Source organism: Lytechinus pictus, unplaced genomic scaffold (genome assembly GCF_037042905.1).
Source record: "Lytechinus pictus isolate F3 Inbred unplaced genomic scaffold, Lp3.0 scaffold_365, whole genome shotgun sequence".
In the NCBI taxonomy this organism is placed as follows: Eukaryota; Metazoa; Echinodermata; class Echinoidea; order Temnopleuroida; family Toxopneustidae; genus Lytechinus; species Lytechinus pictus.
This window is the reverse complement of record NW_026974484.1, coordinates 1-12697: the sequence shown is the minus strand read 5'-3', so window position 1 is coordinate 12697 and position 12697 is coordinate 1. Positions and strand designations below refer to the sequence as shown.

At 33.5% G+C, this 12697-nt stretch overlaps 1 protein-coding gene across 1 annotated transcript; it reads left to right on the top strand.

The window, feature by feature from the left end:
* Positions 1 to 56: 56 nt before the first annotated feature.
* On the top strand, positions 57 to 12423 carry LOC129261795 (girdin-like; the record flags this gene model as incomplete). The annotated part of the gene is made up of 26 exons (XM_064115630.1): positions 57 to 104; positions 566 to 706; positions 1047 to 1115; positions 1410 to 1592; positions 1781 to 1885; positions 2036 to 2140; positions 2444 to 2548; positions 2833 to 2907; positions 3062 to 3166; positions 3605 to 3709; positions 4424 to 4531; positions 5037 to 5138; positions 5415 to 5510; positions 5867 to 5929; positions 6190 to 6294; positions 6578 to 6658; positions 6994 to 7116; positions 7515 to 7640; positions 8517 to 8642; positions 8981 to 9100; positions 9491 to 9787; positions 10017 to 10130; positions 10401 to 10526; positions 10954 to 11076; positions 11695 to 11817; positions 12280 to 12423. Coding segments are annotated over exons 1-26 (3018 nt in total), but the record flags the coding sequence as incomplete, so codon positions are not given.
* Positions 12424 to 12697: the final 274 nt, after the last annotated feature.

Sequence of the window (12697 nt, the reverse complement as noted above, 5' to 3'; positions counted from 1 at the left end):
TTGATCTTGAGCCTTCAACCACCCCGGCAGATACGGTCTGTAAACTAAGACTAAAGATGTCAAGTACAGACAACAAGATCAAGTGGATGACAGAACAGCTTAAGGTATAAACTCCAAGCTTGTAGAAATGAATTTAAGAAATTTTGAAATATTTAGAAATAGTCCGGGGGTAATTCGCATTAAACGTTGGATCGAACATGCTTGGGAATCACAAGTAAATGATTTAAGTAGATTTACATTTATTTATTCAACCATTGTTAAAACAAAAAAATGTTACTTCTAAACTTATGAAATTCTATGTAAATTGTTAAGTTGCAATATAATTTTTCAGTACATTTTCAGAAAAACAGAAATTTCGAATAATAGATAAATAAATAAATAAATAAATAAATAGATGAATAAAAAGATAGATAAATAAATAAATACGTAAATAAATGAATGAATGAATAAATAGATAGATAGATAGATAGATAAATAAATAAATAAGTAAATAAATGAATGAATGAATGAATAAATGAATAAATTGAGACTTGTTCTGGAATTATTATTTCTTTTTTATTCAAAGGGGAACGAGGTCCTCTTAAAGACCTGCAAAGACATTGCTGGAGTATCCGGTCATCATTCTCCAGACGGTCTTGCTAATTACTTTAGCTCAACATGGAGCAGACAGCGCCACGTCATAAAAAAGCTTCAGAATAAGATCCAGGTAAAATAACAAAATAAAAATCTATAATTATTTTCTTATATTGATCATAAAAATCATTTCTTAATTTGTGTGTTGTCATCTCAGCTAGAAAGTCAATATCAAGAACAAAAGTGGCGTGATATAGTGTCTTGAGGGGCAAATAAAGGGACATTTGTGAAATAAGGTGGAAAAAAGAAAATCTTGAAGTAACATTTACATTTTAATGAATTTATAAATACTACTGAGCAGAATAAGGCGTAATCATAAATTATTATATTTTAAAACGTTTTTAACGCAATTATGCTATCAGCATTTTAATAATCTTGTAGTGTTTTTTGTTTACTTTTTGTTTACTTTTTAGGAACTGAAAGAGAATGGCCACACTCTTTCAACCGAAGGCCCCATAGAAAATCTTAAAGGGTCTGTCTTGGTAAGAGAGGTTAAAATACTGTTAATTTACCTATAAAGAAAGATAGATAAATAGTTAGATAGATAGATATATAGATAGAAAGAAAGATAGATAAATAGATAGATACACGCTTAAAAATTAAGTGTTGAATCGAACATGGAAAAGTGCTGAAATAAGAAAACCCTATAAAGTGTGATAAATCTTCAGATTGTTCAGCGGTTTTAAAATAATGCAGAAAAAAATAAATGGAAAACACGAATAATGAATCAAACCATTAAGATTTTTAATAAAGATTTCTTTATCCTGTTTTAATAGTTCTCATTATTGAAGACGAATAATTTGTTTTATGAGCAGGATCTTGCTGGAGCGATGGACGTGGACACATCCAACTCAAACATCTCAACCATAGTCAAAGAGATGAAAGACACCTTCACATCAATGAAGAATGACGTCATCAATCTCAAGGACATGGTCAAGGTCAAGAAGGAGGAGATAAAGGTATAAAATATATCTCATTCAAAGAGAGAAAGAGAGAGAGAGAGAGATACATGTATATATTTTGATTTTATAGCGATAACAGACATAATACACATGATGATGTTAATTTATTATGATCATATCGTAAAAACGGATAGTATGATAAATCTAGAAGATAACTTTTGTGATTTTTTTTTCTCTTTTGGCAGAATGTCCAGGATCTTGAGAAGACGAACACCAATCGAATCGTCGAACTCGAGAAAGAAATGGACGATCTCAAGAAAAGGAACAACTATCTGACCCTTGACCTGGAGGTAATATAGTTTTCTTTTTAAAAATACTTACAATATTTACAGCAGAAACAGATAATCAAAATAGTATCAATCAGATTCAGAGACTGCTCTGAAAAATCTCACTCTTCATTAACAATGATTAACTAATAATCTTTTATTTCACAATGATAGCAATCCCAAGAAAAACTCAAGTCAGCTACCAACCTTGTCAGCGATCTGGAACACAAGATCCGTGATCTTCAAATTGGCAACGACAGGAAAGCACTTGAAATCGAGGTGAGAATAACGATTCTTACAAAGGAGGAAAGGCCGAGCCATCTATAATAAGCTTGCGAAATGAATGATATAAACTGTGACAACCCCCCCCCCCAACAAACAAAATGGTGATTTTTCTTGTAGGCCTACGTAAGATGTTTTATTTTAAATCGTTTATGTTTTTGAAAATTTGACTAGTAGATGCTTGATTGTTTATAAAAAAAGAAATGTCTCAAGTTATTATACGGTGGTAGTGAAATATAAATGGATTAATACAGAACATTGAAATTAAATTGTCTCTATCAATTTCATTTCATTTTCAAGGGTTTGCTTCAGCGCTACGAGGAAGCCGGAGAAATTGTTTCAAACCTTCAAACAGAGCTGGATGATACAAAACAACTTAACCAGTTCCTTAATCTACAGATCAAGGTATACATGACATATCAACAATCTTATTATACTGTATAAATGATAACTTAAAAAAACATAAGAAAAGTCGAAAAGAAAACGGGAGAGGCTGTGAAACTGTGAAACTGATGATAAATTCTTAAGCGTTTCTATATAGAAACAATTCACATAATATTTTGTAATGTTATAAAACCCAACTCCTATACAATGACATTTGATAAGTGGAAAATACTATCCTGAATCTCCTGAAAGAAAAACGACACATTAAGTGTAATTAATTATTTCTCCTTTCTGATATTTTTCAGGCATCAGAAAATGCCAAGGTAGACGACGTTGCCAACTGGGAGCAACAAAAGAAGGAACTGGAATCACAACTTGAGGTAAAGATAAACAAACCCACTTTTGTTTGGGATTCTTCTCTTTTATTTCTTTATCTTCGCTTATTCCGTGAATGTTAAATTTTTCACTTCAGAGCCTGACTGAATTAATTCCTACCTATTCAATATCAGCATGCTGTTGCCCTTTTCCCCCCAGAGCCTGCGGACAGCTGAATTTCAGACAAACGCTCAAGTTCTGTCTCTCAAACTGGAACTTGGTGATATGAAAGTTCAGAAAGATGGCGCACTTGAAGCGTTGAAGGTATTTCAGAAATACTGTATTTATTCAGTTTATATGGTATAATAATAAACTTTAGAAATAATGAATCTTGAGTAAATTCTAACGAATTCAGACACACAAAAAAAAGAACAGGGACTATATTTAATTGTGATGAATCATTCGGATCTCATAGATCTTTGTTTTTTTTTCACAATAAAGTAATCTTTAGAAATTAACATTAAATAATAGAATAATAGAAATACATAAAAATTGTTTCCAATTACGAGGCAAAAGCAAGCAACAAGTTGCTGTAATGAAAAATTAAAGACATTAATATCAGGAAATCATAATCTAACTTGACTACAAATTGCTTTATTGTAATGCTAATGAAAGCATATTATTTTAATAAAAAGGCAGGAAACTTTAACAGTTCATCTGAACACTTTCACTTATTATTTTCATCCATCTTTATGTGAATAGAAACTCCAAGTGAACGAGCCTAAAAAAGACAATCATATCTTAGAGCTGGAGAAAGAAATCGCCATCTTGCAGAGAGAAAAACTAGAACTGGAGACAATATTTGAGGTATTATCAAGTAATTCAATTATTTCATGATGGAAGAGATTGAGATAGAAATGAAGAGAAGAGAAAGTAAGAGGTATACGAGAGAGGCGGAGAGAAAAAGAGAGAGAAAAAAAAGAAACAGAGAGGGTGAGAGAGAGAGAGAGGGGGTGAGGGGTTGAATTGAAAATTAATGAATAATAGAGGGAGAAAGGAGTCTATTTATTTATTTATTTATTCTCGAATATTATTTTAAACAGGGTGGCCTTATCAGCAAAAAAAATACAATATAAAAACATAGTAACCGGACATTATATGAGATACAGAAAAAACCCAAAACAATAAAAAAAGGTAAAATATACGAGAATATGTTACGAGAAGAAACAAATGGCAAGATAAATATATAAATATGTGAAATACAAAAATTAAAAGCTGGTTTTCCTGAGGGTTCTGTTATTATTATAAAAAAACCTTGAAAATTAATGAGTGATTGTTAAAAAATAAGAATCAGTAAACAAAAATCAGTAAAAAAATTAGACCCCCAAAAAAGAGAGAAGGAGAGGAAGAGAGAGAGAGAGAGAGAGAGAGAGAGAAGAAAGAAAGAAAGAAAGAAAAAAAGAAAGAAAGAAAAAAGATGAGAGCACCAGATTTATAGATAAAATTCAATTATGCAATTAAAATGCAATTAGATAAATAAAAATCGTAATATGTGATTAATTTTTACTCAATCAACTTCAGAGCCTGAAATCAAAGGACTCCAAGACAGAGCATCCCAAATCTGAGTCACGTGATCACAATACTACAGAGTTCTCTTGGAAGAGCGGTTATGACTTCACAACACCAAAGGTACGTGTACCCAAATAATTTCCATCATTTCATGTATATAAAATTTGATACAAAAAATAACCTGATTTTAATTGAGTATCATTAATAATGAAATGTATTAATAAAACACTGTAACTCTTGTTTCATGTATAGGCTCATGACCGAACAGAGAGTAAAGGTAGCAGCCTTGTTTTGACTTTGGAAAGAAAGATCTCGGATCTGGAACAGGAGAAGAAAGATCTAACTTCACAACTCCAGGTAAAATGGTTTTCTTTTGACTTGTGTAATAGATTGGGTGGTTTAGTTTAGTAGTTAAATAATTAGAATTTAGAATAAGGAATGCATCGTAATAATGACTTGTGTACAATAAGTGAAATGTATGATATTGCCAGTTTCTTGATTTTTTGGGGAGAAATATCTGTTGTTTAGAAATGTAATCACTCCCCCCCCCCCATTAAAAGCAAATTTGATTAAATTGTATCGAAATGCCAATAAGCACTTCGCACTTTTTTCTCTTTCTTTTTAGAACCACCAGGGAAATGATCAAGCCAGCAACAACAATGTGCTGGTAGAAAGAAAAGTCGTTGAGTTGCTCAGACAAAAATCAGAACTAGGTCAACAACTCAAGGTAATCATCCTAACCTATAATTACAATTATAAACATTATTTCCCTCTATACAGCTCTTTTATTTCGTATGTTTTCATTAAAAGTTATTAAATATAAGTGCAAGTATTTTACTATTTTCATATATTATTCAACCTAATAGCTGAGGAAATTTATCTTTTCGCAAAAAAAATAATGTTAAATCGAAAGGTTAAGTCCGTTTATCATAATTTGGTATTAACAAGCTGCAAATCATGACGTCATCATTACTGATTTTCTCTTTTTCTTGTCTCCTTTTAGCGCTTGAATCAAGAGAAAGACAATCTGATCTCACAGCATGAAACTGATATCAACCAGATCGAGAAAAAGAAAGAAAATTTGGCAAAACTCCTCAAGGTATAGCTACGTTTTATTTCCTTTATGCTCACTTTACAGTAGAAAATCAATTCAATATAGACTCTAGATGTGAATTTGTATTTCTATATAAATGGAGAAAGAAGATGGCAATATGTTTTCTAATGACCTACGTTCAGATACAGTAACACTTTAACAACTGCCTTACCGAATTTAGAATAACAGCAAAATTTACTACATAATAGCGGAAAGAAGTGTACATGTAAATTATTTTCATATTTGTTTTTTTTTTTAATGAAAACTTGTTTCCAAACACCTTTAAATCAAATTATTATTTGTTTTATTTCGTCATACAGGGTTTGATCAATCAACGTCATGAATCCATCTCTTTGATTCAGAAATGTGCTGATCAGTATGAAACAACCGATCTCCTACTCAGGCGTACTACGGAACGATTACAAGTAGGCAATCTTTGTTTTAAACTCTCTAGAAAGACACGATTTGAATATAAAACCGAATAAATTATATAACAATAAGGAGAAGAACATGAAAAGAAAAACACACAAAAATAATAACAACGAAGAAGATGCAATATAAATGAGGGGATAAAAACAAAGGGAAAATTGAATGAACTGATAAGAGAAAAATAAATTACGTGTAATAAAAAAGTATAATGAACACTAAAAAGTAATTAAATCATTGTTTTACTGCTTTTACACAGTCCTCATTGCGGGAGAAATCAGATCTTTTTGAAGAAAAACTCCGCAATGAAAGTAAGGTTTCTCATCTCAAATCGGGCCTAAAACATCTCAAGACAAAACTCAAGGTAAGAGTGGAAAAACTGGGAAGTCAAGAAAAAGTATTTATTCTTGATAATGAATATGTGTAATTGAAACATCGTCGTATTAATTACCAACAATATCCGAGCATGATTCTGACCGAAAGGGGGAAAATATCTTTTAACATTAGAATTAGCAAATCTATATAAATGGATAATCAAAAGTACATTTAAACATTACAGTTGATAATAACTTAATCTTATATAGCGCTTTTTCATGAGATCCATGCGAAAGAAAGTACTATTTGATCATTTCAAATCTTAATTTCAGGATGAAAAGGCGAAACATCGAATGACGACCAAGAATATATTTCGCAAGAAGAAGATCACCAACCCAGACGTAACCCAAGAGGTAAAAATCATTCTTAAATTCATTTGTTTTTAGAAAAAAAGGGTATTTGAATTTGAGCATTAGTCAACAGTTATAATCTACAATATATATAAAAATTGAATTGTACCGAAGTTGGCATGTATCGTATTGTAGAAACAAAAGTGGTCTTGTCTCGTCTGTATTATTAGGCGTCATCAGGAAGTTGCCTCATCATTTTCATTTAAATATCAAGCTCTCATTACTAATGATAAGATTTGTATTCGATATCTTACAGTATTTTTGCTATGTAAGTTGAGAATGATAATATAAGCGTTAAAACATGGTAAACAAAGAAATAAAACTAAAATATTTTACAGGATGATGGAAAGATTACAGCCTTGACTCAAGAAATTGAGAAGCTTCAAGAAAAGATCGCTGACTTGAAAACCAAAATGACTGAAATCTCCAAAGAATTGGAACAAAGTCATCAAGAGTGTGAGGTAACTTGAATCATTCTAATATCCATAATCATAATAATGTTGATAATTATTGCCTTTATATTGTGCTTAAGACATGGTAACGACGTGACATTGCTGCGACCTCTCCAAGCACTTTTACAGATAACTTTATAATTACTTGTTAAGATTTTAATTTATGAAATGATATGAAATCGGTATTTATCATTTCGTCAACCAACGACCCAACCAACCAACAACCTACCAATCAATCGATTGATCTTGACTTTGTTTTGTCTTTCCTTTAAAAACCACTTGGTTATTTCATTTCCTTTTTCTTCCTTCAAAACGGATGTTTGTTCATTTACACTTTCCTCATGAATATTCATCATCGAAATCACGTGATGATAATTTTCAGTTTTCGGTTTTGTTGTTTTTAATAGAAGGCAGAGGAAAAGTTCGCCAGGGCATCTCAACAGCGCCAGGAATTAGAAAATCGTTTGGATATCATAAACGAAGAAAAGGGAAAACTTTCTTCTCAACTCGAAGACATCCAGAAGGAAAATAAGGTTAGTTAAAACTGATGACTCCAATCTGCTCGTTAAAAAGATTTGTGAGTTTGAAATATTTTCTCTTTCTTTGAATTATTATTTCTTTCTCTCTCTCTCTTCCTTCCTTCCTTCCTTCCTTCCCTCCCTCCCTCCCTCCCTCCCTCCCTCCCTCCCTCCCTCCCTCCCTCCCTCCCTCCCTCCCTCCCTCCCTCCCTCCCTCCCTCCCTCCCTCCCTCCCTCCCTCCCTCCCTCCCTCCCTCCCTCCCTCCCTCCCTCCCTCCCTCCCTCCCTCCCTCCCTCCCTCCCTCCCTCCCTCCCTCCCCTCCCTCCCTCCCCTCCCCTCCCTCCCCTCCCCTCCCCTCCCCTCCCCTCCCCTCCCTCCCCTCCCCCTCCCCCCTCCCCTCCCTCCCTCCCTCCCTCCCTCCCTCCCTCCCTCCCTCCCTCCCTCCCTCCCTCCCTCCCTCCCTCCCTCCCTCCCTCCCTCCCTCCCTCCCTCCCTCCCTCCCTCCCTCCCTCCCTCCCTCCCTCCCTCCCTCCCTCCCTCCCTCCCTCCCTCCCTCCCTCCCTCCCTCCCTCCCTCCCTCCCTCCCTCCCTCCCTCCCTCCCTCCCTCCCTCCCTCCCTCCCTCCTTCCCTCCCTCCCTCTTTCCTTCCTTCTTTCTTTATTTCTTTCTTTCTTCCCTCCCTCCTTCCTTCCTTCCTTCCTTCTTTCTTTCTTTCATAGATCAATAGTATCAATTATCACAGGAAAGTTTATATCTTTTGGCCTTTTCCCATGCACTTTCTCTTTCTCCTACAATAATGATATTTTTAAATGTTGTACAAATGATTTGAACAATCAGTTGGTCACCTTTATTCTCAAATTGATTCCACTTCAATCCAATTTTAATTATAGGAACTAACCGATCAGTTGTTCACTCTGAATGAAGAGAAAATAGAGCTCCAATCAAATGCTGATTGTCTGGAAGAAGATAAAAGTGATCTATCTACCCAGCTCAGTGAGGCTCGCAAACAATATCAGGTACTATAATATTGAAGTGTTATTTTCTTATGACAGCCCATAAAATGGAAGAACCTTATATATACATCTTACAAATTCTTTCTGAATGTAGATGACTATGGACAGTTTTTAGAATATCTTCATTTTATTACCACGACTGATAAGCTCACATAAAAATGTGATATAACTAATATCGAAATACTACTGATATTCTCGTCTGTGTGATAATCTTACTAGTAATTTCACTTACTTGATGACAATTATTTTGTATCTTGAGACAAAAGTCAGTTTTCTATCCTTTAAAAATATGTTATTGCTATGTAGATGAAATTTGATATAATTGAAATCTTTATTGATAGGATTTGGAAGAAGGATTTGCGGCTGTATACGCAGAGAAGAAACAACTTCAAGTTCTGAATGTTAGTTTGGAGAAGGAAAGAGACAACATGTCAGCAAGGATCAATGAAAACCATCATCAGGTAAAATTATAAGTTTTACTATTATTTAAAAGTATAACAAAACATTACGTTAAGACAATCCCATTGATTTATCTAATTAAAAAAATTGAACAACATATGAAAAGACTGTTTGCGATGAAAAAATGTTGTCAACATTAACTTTCTTAATTACAAACGGAACGGTCGGTGAATAACACAAACTGCAAATAAAGTACGGTAATCATAGAAGGGTATAAAATATATCTAACATCTACATCTAAAGTAACATGAATCAACAGACAAAATATATGTTTTTATGAAGAAAACTTAATCCATATTCAACGATATTTCAATAACCTTTCTTGAATATCAACCATCATGTATACATGCATATACCTGGAAATGAATTGATTTACATGTATATATTCTTAGGGTCGAGAGCATAGTTTGTCAGATGAGGGTCAAGATCTAGAATGGGACCAAGAGATAGATCTAGACCAGGAACCAATTCAGGACTTCGCACAGGATGACAACCAAGAACTAGAATGGGACCAAGAGATACCAGTCCAGAAACCAAAGCCTTGCTTCACTGAGGAGAGCCAAGATCTAGAATGGGACCAAGAAATAAAATCTGTCCAGAGCAATTCGTACCACTCTCCCTCTAGTAGTTTTGAAATAGAAAGACACGGACCTAAATTCGAACTCAGGAAGAGCCCTCAACAATGTCAGGTACGAGTTATTCTTTTTACTGTATTAGGTTGCTCTAGGATATGTTTGTTTTATAATTGAGATCCAAAACGAACCATGGTAGAATGTTAATATTTTCTTGAACAAAAGGAACACGTAGATGAATTGTGTACCGGATTATTTATGATAATTTTGAAACGAACATTTATTCAGGTTGATCGCCATGATTGTGTCAGATTAAAGAACACGCAATAATATTCATATCCTGTAGGTGCTTGATCAAACATTCCAGAGAAAGAAAACCATCAAGAAACAATCTAGCAATCAGACAGAGAATGGAGACGGTCTGTCGGCTAAAATTCAGGAGGCAAACAACAAATATCAGGTAATAAGTTGTGAAAATTAGTTAATGAAACTAGTAAAGACATTTATTAACATTATAAATATAATTCATTTTCCGTTTGGAGGTAATCAAAATAGTGTTATTATTAAAAAAAACTTGAATGTAATCATTTCTTTTTAAAGTCATATAGAAGGAATGGGAAAAAAGGATGCATAATACTAGTATTGGTTCTAAATCTAATCATGATTTCAAAAATCTGTCACTCTGTCTGATTGTCTTGCATTCACCAATTTTGTTATGGGTTTGCCCTAGGAGCTGGAGCAAGAATGCGAACTGTTGCTAGGTGAGAAGCTCGAGTTTCAAACTCTAGCAGACAGCTTAGCTGAAGATAATTACAAGCTATCATCTCAGATTGGACAAGAGTACGAGGAGAGACGTGTAAGTAAACAAATCACATAGTATGTTTCGATAGATAGATGAAAAAATGAAAATGATGAAAATCCATAATTTATTGTTCGAAATAGCGCCAGATCGAAGAGGCTCTATCCCTTCAATCGTTGAATGCCAAGCAGGGTAGCAGCAATTTCCATCTTTTAACGTCTTTTGGTCTGACGCGGCCTCTAATATTTAACAATTACAATAAATATAGAATTAAGAGGATTCTTGAGTTCATAACCTATCAATACTTCAATCGACATGTAAACCACCATTCGATCTTTATCAATTTATCACTGTATAAAAATAGAGTAACTAATAAGGTCACAACTCTATATATACACCCTGATGCTAATTGGAAGGAAATCTTCCCGCTTTTAAAAGGAAATTTCATATGTGAATAAAGTTCATATCTCATTGATTTTAACAGAATCTAGAAGACAAACTGAATTGTTTAGAGGTAGAAGTTGAAAATCAAGAATTTTCTACAAAGTTGAAGGAAGAAAATTCCACCCTTTCCATCTCACTCGAGTCTGTGCAAAATCAATGCAAGGTATGTATGACCTGTAATTGTAATTATTAGAAAAATCATGTTTCTTAAAACATGATATGATTTTAGTTATAAATATGGATTTTTTTCAATAGTAGTCCTTCTTTTTTGTCTATATTTTGGGGGTTTCATTTAAATTTTTAACTTCCTTTAAGCGATCCTGTTGTGAAAGTTGTTATGTATTTTTTTTAATTTCAGTCAAGCAAAGCATGAAGCGATGTCAAGGAATTAAATAATGCCTCTCACAAAACGAGAAGTTTTTATTTTCATTTTTTTCAGAAATCGTTCTATTGTAATATCAACACGAAGCATTGTAATGCCTCCGATTAACAAAATATGAAATTCTTGTTTTGATTTTCTCACAAATTGTTTTAATGTACTATTATCAATATGTAGTGTCAGAATACCTCTCAAAGGGCATTCGAGAATTAGCATTAGTTAGCCCTCTTTATTACCGAGATATCGTTTATTTTTGGTAACTTTTTATTTATACCTTCAGCTTAGAAATTATTTCTGCCATTCAGTAAGAAATTCCATAAACAGCATACACTTTCTTATAATATCTGAATCTATTTCATTGTCCCGGCACTGATTACTCATTCTATCCATATTGTGTTACAGGAACTAGAACAAAGAATTGCTGCCGCAGCCCAAGATAAGGAAGAATTCGAAAGAGAAACTCTGAAATGGAAGGAGGAAAAGAGCGATCTACTGGAGCAAATTCAGAATCAGAAACAAAATCAGGTACTTTTCAAGTCATCATTGTGGTCTTTTATGTCTCATAATAAAACTGTTTCAAAATCTACACGATGTGTTTATCTTATTAATACTGAAATGTGGCGCAAGCGTGTCATTCAAGATGATAAATAGTGTCCTTTGCTTGCTTCAAAGATGATTGAGGAAAAAAAGGAAGAAAGATTCCCAGGTTTTTGAAAATAATTGTGATATTATTCATTGATTTCATCAGGTTTAATAAGGCAATATATGATTCAATTGTGGCGTAATTTTAATCAGTACAAGCTTTCTAGTTTAAAAAAATCTTCATCATCATCATCATCTTCATCAATATCCATCTTTTTCTCTTCCTCCTCATCAATCTCTGACCACACCATCATCATATCACTTTACCCATACATATGCGTGGAATTGTCCATGTTCTAATCATACATGTATGTTAAAATGTTGATTATGAATACTTTGATTCAGAAATCCGATTCAAGACGTAAGGTCGCCCTCAAAACATCGGCAATAATCGACCAAGAGATTACCAAAGTACTGGACAGGGAGATTGCACAGATACAGATCCGCAAAGAGCAGAAAAAGTTAGAGACTGCTGAAAGAGATCGTCTGGTGAGGATTATATTCTAAAGTTTTCTTTGACAAATAATTAAATCACGGATTACCACAAAATACCCAAAAAAGTTTTGCCTAAATTAAATCATATTTAATGTCAATATGTAAGATAATCAAAGAAGTACAAACCCAAAGTTGAAGTTTGTTGAATCATTGAAGTATGACTAAAAATGAAAATACACTTTTTTATCTTGAAAGTGATTATGATTCAAAATAAAGTTTGAAACTGGCTGCCATGCATGTTCGTTAGTGCATATTTTTTTTAAAGATT